General features: G+C 43.4%; 1 protein-coding gene across 2 annotated transcripts in view; it reads left to right on the top strand.

Annotated features, from left to right (window-relative positions):
• Positions 1-6,204: 6,204 nt before the first annotated feature.
• The window catches only part of fgfr3 (fibroblast growth factor receptor 3), a gene marked incomplete at both ends in the record, with an annotated part of 78,347 nt that continues 73,018 nt past the window's right edge, over positions 6,205-11,533 (top strand). For both annotated transcript variants that reach the window (XM_079262427.1, XM_079262426.1), the window contains one exon: positions 6,205-6,343. In XM_079262427.1, coding sequence (XP_079118553.1) covers positions 6,205-6,343 — 139 coding nt within the window. The remainder of the gene's footprint in view (positions 6,344-11,533) is intronic.

The raw sequence follows: 11,533 nt of genomic DNA, 5'->3' as shown, positions 1-11,533 counted from the left end.
AACTCCTCTCTCGGAGTCACGCTGCTCCTCTGACAGCTCAAAGTACAAAGCTCTCTCATCTGATCAATATCTCTCCTCACCTGAGGGTGCATTTGACTGACTGCTCTGAGGAGAGAGAGGCTGATAAAGGCAGAGCGAGGGGGGACAACAGAGGGAGACACTGGGTGGGAGACGTGGATGAAAGACAGAAATATGAACGAAATCGTTGGTTTCTTTCCCTTCTGTGGGTTCAGCTGCTGTTTGCACTCGTCGTCCTCTCTCCAGAAAAAAGCCTTAAATCTCCTTTTCCCAATATGACAAAGCAGATCCAGCTCCGGCCGCCGATTCTTCCAGCTTAATTATTAAAGCTTACTGACACTCGGCAGAGGTGTGACGGGCATGTGACCGTATTGATCCTGCGTCAGGGGGGATGGCAGGGATCTGAACCCTGCTCCCAGTCCGAGGCCTTTTCTGCCTGGAAGCTTTTACAATGTGAAAGTAGTTTTTTTTTTTTTTTTTTTTGCATGATTAATGCTCATGTATTATTCACTGATGTTCTTGTGTTTCTCTTTCATGCTTTAAGAAAACATTCATATAAAAAAACATTTGTGAGTCTTTGATCTCCTCTTTCAGACTTTGTTCTTTGAGTTCGCTTGACGGTAAACAGGAGGTCTCGTTCCTTCGTTTGTTGCCAGAAGAAGAGGAAATGATCGCAGTGATTCATTGAAACATGCAAACATGAATGGAAATGCAGCGTATGAAGCTAAATTAATGTTTGTATGAGTCCAAAGAGCTAGAAAATCTATATTTGTACGAGTCCGGACTCTCTTGTGATTTCTTGAAGCGGTCTGCAGGAATAATTCTCCAGGATTCTTGAAGGACTTTCCAAAGTTCTGCTTTCGGTTCCGATCTTCGTCCAGATGATCCAACGCTGTGAAGATCCCGGCGCTGGGGAGGAGTCATGTCTCCATCAGAGCTGCTCCCTCTTTGGTTTGCCTTCCTTCTAGACAGCCACGTTTCCATGGAGACCATTTCTAACGAGGCTTCGGCCAGCAGTAGATGCATCAGCTGAAGGTCGACATGCGTCGCTCAGATTGTGTCTCAGCTTTCACATCTGCTGCAGCTTCTTTTCTGCTCCTGCTTGTCAAGTTTCCTTCAACTTTCTGAGGACCTGCTGCATAAAACGCTTCTTTTGCCATTTCATGCCTGTTGAGCTTTGGGTTATATTTGGATTTGTTTCTGGAGAAAAGTAGATTTTCCAAACCGGCTGCTGGTAAATATCCTGAAAGCACAATTTAAAATTGGTTCTGGTGCTCAGATTTTCACGTCATGGTTATTAGAGATGGGAGAAAAAAATTGATTCACATAAAAATCTGGATTTTTTTTTTTCTTCTACTCTTTTCAAATCAGTTTGAAATGTTTCTATGTTTTGATGCCAGATGGAGAATCTGTTATCGCTTTCCTCCAGCAGGGGGCGACATGTTTCTCAGTCCAGTTAAATGACGTTTTATCTGTTTTGGAAAAACGCGTAAACAGAAGATGGAGAATGGCGACAACCTGCAGATAAATCCTACATTATTACATTTTAGGTCAAAAGTTTGGACACATTCTGGACTTTTTTCCTTTGAAGGGAAAAGCAGAGCTGGACATGTGGAAAGCTGTTTGTAAACTCTGTAATGCACACGTGGCGTACGGCGGTAACACGACTAATGTTACTGCCCACTCAGCAAGACGCCATCCTGAGGTAAATGCAGAGCGAACAGCCAAACGTAGCGCAGCAGCAAGAAGCCAACAGACACTCAAAGCAGCACTTTTCTTAGCAGTTCAAGCTTCTGAAACAAGAAGTTCAGCTGCTTCAGGTGTATCGCTGCAGAATTAATCTAAAAAAACCGACACAGTTACGCTTTTTATGTGGGAAATCTGCCTCATGATCTAGTCTGTAAACTTGGTCATCATGCAACTTTTTCACACGGCCTGCTGTTTAAAAAACAAACTAAATATCGGTAATTCTGAGAAATCGCAATTTAAATCGAATCGGCGCCCAAAAAATCGTCATAAATCCAATCGAAAGAAAAGCATATCGATGGTCATTATGATGAAAAACATTCACAGTAATGATATTATCAACATATCTGTAAGAAAATGTAAGTTTTCTGCTACTCTACAAAATGTTCACAGTAAATATGAGTCAAAAAGCAGCAAAAATCCAAATAAATTCTTTGAAAGACCTTTGCAGAACTATTGCTCAACACCTTTCCCAGCTCTCAGATGCTAAAAAAAAAAAAAAAAAAGTGAGTCCTAACCCAAAGCGTACGTTATCGCTTAATATTTCATAAGATCAGACAATAAAGCTCAAATTTGTTAAAAAAAACTGAAATAGCCCCCTGCTCCCACACACACCAGTCATTTGTCAGCACTCGGCCGTCCCACAGCTTCCAGGATTCACTCTCAACTCCACATTAGTTGTTTTTTAATCCATTTTATTTTCTCCACACATGGTTTGAGAGTCTGTCCTGCTACGTGTCTGAACAGCCTCAGAAAACCCCGTTAAGAAAGCTGTGGGGTTTTTTTTCCTCTTGTTTTTATATACGTGTGTGTGTGTGTGTGTGTGTGTGTGTCTGCCAGAGAAAACAACAGTTGCGATTCAGAGGCCTGCAATCAGCGAAGGCCTTATCGAGCTGAGTAAACAAACCGCAGCGGCGTCCCGAGCTGGTAGGAAGCTGAGGACGAGCTGCGAGGAGACGAGCGCCCTGCGGTACACCTAGAGAACATTAAAGGCTGCAGTGTGTTGAAGCACGAAGGGTGCAGTGTTTAGATTAGCGCAGAGTGTGTGTGTATGTGTGTGAAGTAACTGATAAGGTGCAAATAGAAGCTTTGCTGAAGGAGGAAGAGGTGGCGAGTCCCTGAAGGGGAAGAAAAACTGTAGCATTCAGAGGAAAGAAAACACAACCTTTCTCTGGACTCAGACGTGTGTGTGTGTGTGTGTGTGTGTGTGTGTGTGTGTGTGTGTGTGTGTGTGAGAGGAAAACCTGTTCTGTGTGTGTTTCTGTTGCTGTCAGGACGGGCGCTCCTGCTAACAGTGCTAATAAAGTGTGTGTTTGCGCAGGTGTGTGTGAGCTTTCACCGAGGAAGACTCTGTGAGCTGCTCCGGAGTCCCGATCGGGACTCTTCTGCTCCGGAGTCCCGATCGGGACTCTTCTGCTCCGGAGTCCCGATCGGGACTCTTCTGTTCCGGAGTCCCGATCGGGACTCTTCTGCTCCGGAGTCCTCTGCATGAGGACTCCGGAGCAGAAGAGTCCTGATGAGGCAACGACTGAAATGATGGAGAACTTAGTGAACTTGTTGGCTCTGGATGTGGGACATTTCCAGACGTCCATCTGGCCGTCCAACTATCAGGAGCTCGGCGGGTTTCTGAGAAAAACCGCGGAGCGGGATTTCCACTCTAATCCCTGAAATCTGTGTGGAATGTCAGAATATGGGGGCGTGTGTGCAGACCCCGCGGCGTTACTTCAGACTCCGACTGATTTTCTGCTTTATTATCTGTCTGATGTCTGTTTTCTCGTCTGTTGTTTTTTCTCCTCTATTGTGTCTTTTCTCTTGTCTGTTGTCTCGTCTGTTGTCTCGTCTGTTGTCTCGTCTGTTGTCTCGTCTCTTTTCTTGTCTCTTGTCTCGTCTGTTGTCTCGTCTCTTTTCTTGTCTCTTGTCTCGTCTGTTGTCTCGTCTGTTGTCTCGTCTCTTTTCTTGTCTCTTGTCTCGTCTGTTGTCTCGTCTGTTGTCTCGTCTGTTGTCTCGTCTCTTGTCTCGTCTGTTGTCTCGTCTCTTGTCTCGTCTGTTGTCCCGTCTCTTGTCTCGTCTGTTGTCTCTTCTCTTGTCTTATCTGTTGTCTCGTCTCTTTTCTTGTCTCTTGTCTCATCTGTTGTCTCGTCTCTTGTCTCGTCTGTTGTCTCGTCTTTTGTCTCGTCTCTTGTCTCGTCTCTTGTCTCGTCTGTTGTCTCGTCTCTTTTCTCGTCTCTTTTCTTGTCTCTTGTCTCGTCTGTTGTCTCGTCTCTTTTCTTGTCTCTTGTCTCGTCTCTTTTCTTGTCTCTTTTCTCGTCTCTTGTCTCGTCTCTTTTCTTGTCTCTTGTCTCGTCTGTTGTCTCGTCTCTTTTCTTGTCTCTTGTCTCGTCTGTTGTCTCGTCTCTTTTCTCGTCTCTTGTCTCATCTGTTGTCTCGTCTCTTGTCTCATCTGTTGTCTCGTCTCTTGTCTCATCTGTTGTCTCGTCTCTTGTCTCGTCTGTTGTCTCGTCTCTTGTCTAGTCTGTTGTCTCGTCTCTTTTCTTGTCTCTTGTCTCGTCTGTTGTCTCGTCTCTTTTCTTGTCTCTTGTCTTGTCTGTTGTCTCGTCTCTTTTCTTGTCTCTTGTCTTATCTGTTGTCTCGTCTCTTGTCTCGTCTGTTGTCTCGTCTGTTGTCTCGTCTGTTGTCTCGTCTCTTGTCTCGTCTGTTGTCTCGTCTCTTTTCTTGTCTCTTTTCTTATCTGTTGTCTCGTCTCTTTTCTCGTCTCTTGTCTCATCTGTTGTCTCGTCTCTTGTCTCATCTGTTGTCTCGTCTCTTGTCTCATCTGTTGTCTCGTCTCTTGTCTCGTCTGTTGTCTCGTCTCTTGTCTAGTCTGTTGTCTCGTCTCTTTTCTTGTCTCTTGTCTCGTCTGTTGTCTCGTCTCTTTTCTTGTCTCTTGTCTTGTCTGTTGTCTCGTCTCTTTTCTTGTCTCTTGTCTTATCTGTTGTCTCGTCTCTTGTCTCGTCTGTTGTCTCGTCTGTTGTCTCGTCTGTTGTCTTGTCTCTTGTCTCGTCTGTTGTCTCGTCTCTTGTCTCATCTCTTGTCTAGTCTCTTGTCTCGTCTGTTGTCTCGTCTCTTGTCTCGTCTCGTCTCTTTTCTTGTCTCTTGTCTAGTCTGTTGTCTCGTCTGTTGTCTCGTCTCTTTTCTTGTCTCTTGTCTAGTCTGTTGTCTCGTCTCTTGTCTCGTCTCTTGTCTTGTCTCTTGTCTCATCTGTTGTCTCGTCTCTTGTCTCGTCTGTTGTCTCGTCTCTTGTCTCGTCTGTTGTCTCGTCTCTTTTCTCGTCTCTTGTCTCGTCTGTTGTCTCGTCTCTTTTCTCGTCTCTTGTCTCATCTGTTGTCTCGTCTCTTTTCTTGTCTCTTGTCTAGTCTGTTGTCTCGTGTCTTTTCTTGTCTCCTGTCTCATCTGTTGTCTCGTCTCTTTTCTCGTCTCTTGTCTCGTCTGTTGTCTCGTCTCTTTTCTTGTCTCTTTTCTTATCTGTTGTCTCGTCTCTTTTCTCGTCTCTTGTCTCATCTGTTGTCTCGTCTCTTGTCTCATCTGTTGTCTCGTCTCTTGTCTCATCTGTTGTCTCGTCTCTTGTCTCGTCTGTTGTCTCGTCTCTTGTCTAGTCTGTTGTCTCGTCTCTTTTCTTGTCTCTTGTCTCGTCTGTTGTCTCGTCTCTTTTCTTGTCTCTTGTCTTGTCTGTTGTCTCGTCTCTTTTCTTGTCTCTTGTCTTATCTGTTGTCTCGTCTCTTGTCTCGTCTGTTGTCTCGTCTGTTGTCTCGTCTGTTGTCTTGTCTCTTGTCTCGTCTGTTGTCTCGTCTGTTGTCTCGTCTCTTGTCTCGTCTCTTGTCTCGTCTCTTGTCTAGTCTCTTGTCTCGTCTGTTGTCTCGTCTCTTGTCTCGTCTCGTCTCTTTTCTTGTCTCTTGTCTAGTCTGTTGTCTCGTCTGTTGTCTCGTCTCTTTTCTTGTCTCTTGTCTAGTCTGTTGTCTCGTCTCTTGTCTCGTCTCTTGTCTTGTCTCTTGTCTCATCTGTTGTCTCGTCTCTTGTCTCGTCTGTTGTCTCGTCTCTTGTCTCGTCTGTTGTCTCGTCTCTTTTCTCGTCTCTTGTCTCGTCTGTTGTCTCGTCTCTTTTCTCGTCTCTTGTCTCATCTGTTGTCTCGTCTCTTTTCTTGTCTCTTGTCTAGTCTGTTGTCTCGTGTCTTTTCTTGTCTCCTGTCTCATCTGTTGTCTCGTCTCTTTTCTCGTCTCTTGTCTCATCTGTTGTCTCGTCTCTTTTCTTGTCTCGTCTCGTCTGTTGTCTCTCAGCAAACAAGCATTTCAACTGTTTTCTTGTGTCTTACGTTCATGCTGTTGACAGGACGGCGGCGGGGAGTCGGTGGACAGCTTCTTGCGGCGTCTCTGGCCGCTGTTCTGCAGGACGGCATGCGAACGGAGGATGTTGCGTGAGTTGGAGTCGCGCCTGGCTGCTCTGCGTCTCAGCTCTTCGTCCAGAGGAATGGCGGCCGTGTGGTGGCTTTCTCTCCTGCTGCCCCTCTGCGTCGCTCCGGCCAGGCTTCCCACCGCTCAGCCCACAGGTAGGACATGAAGCTTCTTTGTGCAAAAACAGGAGCTAAGTGATGCAAAAAGATGCACAAACATAAAATATTTAAGGGAAAAGCAAAGTTTGGAGGAGTTTCTCGCTGCGGCAGCATTGAAGGCACAGAGAGGGACGTTTTTTAGCACCGGCGCACAGCAGCTGGCTTTGCATCGAGGATGAAAGCAACGCTCAGATGACAGCATTTACTTGATTTTCTGCTCTTTATCAGTTGCGTCATCTTCCACACATGTAACATCTGCTTGGAACAACCCTCCGTTTTTCTGTGTGCTCATCGCTTATAATGAAAGCTTTCATAAGACGTTTATTGTTTATGTAAATGTGGCCTTTTTTCTTTTTCCCTTTTTTTTTTTTTTTTTCTCAAAGTGGATTTAATTGGACTCTTCTTGCTTCGCTGAGCTTAGCGCCATTTTTCCCGCTTTGTTCTCGAGGCGGAGACAAACCCTAAGATCAATCCATAGTAAACGTCGACTATGTTTGCTTTAATCTCTTCCACAAAAGAAAAGGAAAAAGAAAAACAAACACAGCAGTGTAATCTTTTTCTGAGGCGTTAGCTAAAAGTTTCTCCCTCTTTCTTTTTTCTGTTTTTTTCTTAAAATATCAGACACTTTCCATGCTGCAGTGCATCACAAACGTTGAGGATGTGTGTTGAGGCTGTAAAACTGTGTGTGTGTGTGTGTGTAAAACTTTATGATTCCATGTTGTTAAAATGGAAACGCCTGATGAACAGGGATGTGCTTCATAATGTAAAGAATTCCAGCTTCAGGCTGATATGACGGTGTGGTAATTCCCCTCCTCGCAGCTAAAAAACACCCCCCTCGATGCCCTTCCTGCCCCCCCGACCACTCTGATGAACAACTTTGACAATATCGAAGACATTTTGTGATTCCCATCCCACCTGAGTTCCTTCCCTGCTGAGTCATCGCAGCCCATCACACATAGAGCTGAGTGTGTGTGTCCAGGTGGTCGATGTTCAGGCTACAATTTCCATTTACCTGCAGCTACACACACACACACACACACACACACCTCAGAGACGGAGTTTGCTGTTTTTCATTTTAAGGTGTGAAGATGCATTTTATGTGAGATGGATGTGGTGTTCCCTGGTGAGGGAGCGGTTTCGGCAAAGTTTTATCACTGTAGCACATCCAGAAAACCTTCGTCTACAAGTTCATACTCAGGTTCATGTGCTGGTGATTTCACAAAGCTTTAAGCACGAGGTTTTTCTGCAATTAGTTGCCTTTTGAAGGAAGGAAAAACTTGAAAATCAACTAGTTTCTGATGCTTCTTGTCAGAACAGAACACCTGAAGGCCCAGCGGCCTCCAGCATTACATACAGAACATGCAGAAATATTACATTTTCTATATTTCACAAGTGCAAACGTGTTAAAGATTATAGAGACAGTGATAGCAAAAGTATCGGCCTGCCAATATTATTGGCTGATATCGGCATTAAAATGCAATATATATCCGCACAATGACACAACCTATACACAACATGCACATATTATATATTATGCTCTTCAGCTTCGTCTCCCGTAACTCAAAATGACAAAATATAAGAGATGTCTTGTATAGTTTCCCAGATATTTTTGTTTGTTTGGCAAAACTTAGTCCTAAAATATCTGTATCGAAAATAAAAACTTGACAAAATCAGTACAAAGGCGGTCCTTGGTTTACAAACGAGTTCCGTTCCTACGCCGCGGCGTAACCCGAAGTTCCATGTAAGCCGGATTTTTATCCTTAAATACCCCCTAAATACCCCTTTAATCACCAAATAACTATCTAAATACAATTATTACATAATACAGGCAATTAAAATAAACATTTCAATTAAAATGAAATAAATATACACACTGAGGCATCGTCTCAGCCGCCGCGTCACACGTTGTAAGAGCCTACATGGAGCCTCGTAACTTCAAAACTTGTTCTATTTTTTTTATTTATATTAATTTAATGAGCATCTTAAAGTCAAAATAACATAAGTCGAGAACCAACCTGAGGACCGCCTGTATCAGATGTCGGTATAAAAGCTGATATCCAACATCTTAGTCAGGACAAAACTGGACTTAAGTCATTGAAGATGTGTTCATTCAATCAAAGATCAATCTGGTGTAAAACATCTTGTTAACGGAGAACCTCCTCAGCTACACTGACATTCTGTACATACGCACCCAGATGCTGCACAAATCCTCATAAAGTTCCTTCTTCTTGCAGAAATAGTGATGCATCCAGCAGAACACAGCATCCAGATCATCATTCTGGTGCTTAAATGCTGGACAAGACACACAAAAAAAAATAGTCATGCATCAGTGCATATTAATCCTGCCAAGTTCCCAATAAACCTGTCATCTGCACATTTTTCTCTTTCTGTTAAGCTGCGTTTCCATGACGTTTTTTCAGAAAATAAAAGCCATATTTGTAAGTTTCGACAAACAGGTGCGATTTGCGGGCGTTTTCATTGAACATGTTCAGCGTATTAGCCTCAACTCTCGTAAAATGTCGTCACTTTTTCGAGATTTTATGAAAACTTCTGTTTATACAACGTAGACACGTAGAGTTATTTTGGAGTTTTCTACCTGCTGTGTCGAATTTGCTACGGATTTTTGAAGCTTTTCTCCCTCATTTTCTTTTCTAAAACTCTAAAATTTGCTGTTTGTTCCACACCGTGCCACCTGTACTGGAAATGAACAGGACTGAATGCAAAAAAAGTGTTTCCATGACACTTTTGTGATCCATTTCTTTATCTAAACGCCTGACAAACCACCTCATGAGCGCATTAAAAACTTTTTAGTGATATTTGAGACTTCTTTTTCTAAATGTTGGTGTTTCCATTCATGGTTTTTTATTCTTATATTTATTTTTAGAGCAATTCTAGGTGTCATGGAAACGCACCTTTAGACAGCAGCATTGTTTATCTTTCCTTCGGCCTAATGCACCACCTTATTCCAGTCTGATCAGGATTGAGACCTTGTTCCCAGTAAGACACTGAATGGAACTGTGCTTGAAGGCTTTGTGGAGTTCTCCGGTCTTACTTCCACCTTGCAGAGGTGCTTTCACCTTAATTGTCCTTCATAGAATTTTCTTGAAAGATGCATTGGTTCTTTCCACATGCATCACATTTTTTACAAAGTCAACAAATAAAATTGACCATTTCAGATCAGAAATCTACTCAGACACTTTGACGTGAGAGTTGATAAAGTTGGGCACCTTCAGCTACTTCCAGCCTGAGATGCAGCCTGGAGCTGCTCTGGTGGTTTCAGTGCAGAACGGGAAACCTGCAGTGTGAAAATATTGTGTTTTATGAGCGATATGAATGAATATAAATAAGACTTTGGGTGGAGGCAAATAATGCAGTTACGTTTGGGAAGGTAGAGTCATCAGTTGCATGTTCTGCAACACTGATCAGACTTTAGTCCAAATATGTCCAAATGTCTCATCTGGGCTCTGATTTATTGATTAAACAGATATTTTACATCATGCATTCAGTCTTTTATTGAGATTTGAATACTTAGTATTAAATCAGAGCTGAAATTATAATCTGAAACATCAGTATTTCCATCTTTAGCTTGCATCACCCAGCAGCTGCAATTGTGCAGCTTTCTGTATAATATGGAGATGAAGAACACAGTGACTCCCACATGCAGCGGTCTCTGTGCCTGCTCGCCATCTCCCCCGCGGCCCTCTGGCCTCCAGCGGCGTTCCCAACGTCCACAGATGGATGAGCAGTGGGTGTAAAATGACTGTCGTTTACTGGCAGATGGCACGATTTCCCCTCAGCCGCCGCAGCACGGAGCTGCTAAGTTGTCACTTAGGTTTGGGTTTTCTGTGTGTGCTGCTGTTTTACTGTGTGTGTGTGTGTGTGTGTGTGTGTGTGTGTGTGTGTGTGTGTGTGTGTGTGTGTGTGTGTGTGTGTGTGTTTTGGGGTGGATTAATGTGTCTATGTGTGTCAGGGTCAGTAATCAGCAGGTGCTGAGGACAGAAGTGTCCTTGAATGTTTACAGCAGAGCCGTAAATGTTCATTTAAAGCGATGAGCTGCAAGTTGGAGCGCTAACTGTTCGTTTGTCTTCGTTGAGCCATGACATGTCCCCGTAGGTTCCTGTGCTGTCCGGACTTTCTGGGGAAGAATAAAACTTCTATTACTGCTCAGAAAGCAGCATGAAAGATGCTCCGAATGAAGGTTTTTACCTCAGATGACTTGCAGGCATGTCAGTCAGGTTTTTAGAAGCACACTTTGAAAATAATCATAACGAGACTAAAAACGGTTTTGTTCAATTAAATCTTTCCACGTCTGTGTTTACTTATGTGTAACGTAATGAAGCACTGTGTGTGTGTGTGTGTGTGTGTGTGTGTGATGTGCAACTCCTTGTTTCCATCCATTGCCCCAGAGTGCAGCTTTGTTTATTTCTCCAAAGGCAGCTTGCATTTCCAAATGTTTTTAAAAAGTTTGAGAAGCAAACTGATGGGTTGGCTGATGGGAGACGCTGATGACAAAGAGCAGAGGCTATCCAGTGTGTGTGTGTTATTCTTCTCCCACATGTATTTACCAACCACACACACCTCCCATCGGTGCCCCACGCTGTCTGGATGAAATCTGTCTCCTCGGTTGCAGCGTTTTCTGTAAAACAGACGACATCCAACATTCAGCATATTCAGTTTTATCAAATTATTGCAATGTGTGTGTTTGTCATATTGCACACATATGGACACATTCACTCACTCAGCTGCGTTTCCATGACATTTTTTTTCAAAATAAAAGCAATATTTGTAAGTTTCGACAAACAACAATTGCGATTTTCAGGTGTTTCCATTGAACAGTGTTTAATCTCTGAGCCGCAGTTCTTGTAAAATCTCGTCCAGTTGATGAGATTTTACAAGAAATGCGGCTAAAATGAGAATTGCGGCTTCTGCAAAGTCACCACGTTGTGTTATTTTAGAGTTTTTTCTACTTTCTGCGGAGAACTTGCTACGGCTTTTCAAAGCTTTTCTGCTTCATTTTCTCTTATAAAACTCTGAAATTTGCTGTTTGTTCCACACCGCGCCATCTTTACTGGAAATGAACTGGTCACGACCCCACCCCCATATCACGTCTGGGGACACTTAAATGTGAAAAGAAGAGTTTCAATTTCACCTTTTCTATATATTTCTACATCGAAACATCTGAAAAAC

The sequence above is a fragment of the Telmatherina bonti genome (genome assembly GCF_933228915.1).
Source record: "Telmatherina bonti genome assembly, chromosome: 22".
Classification (NCBI taxonomy): Eukaryota; Metazoa; Chordata; class Actinopteri; order Atheriniformes; family Telmatherinidae; genus Telmatherina; species Telmatherina bonti.
Note: the sequence above shows the minus strand (reverse complement) of the source record. Positions and strands in the feature narration are given on the sequence as shown.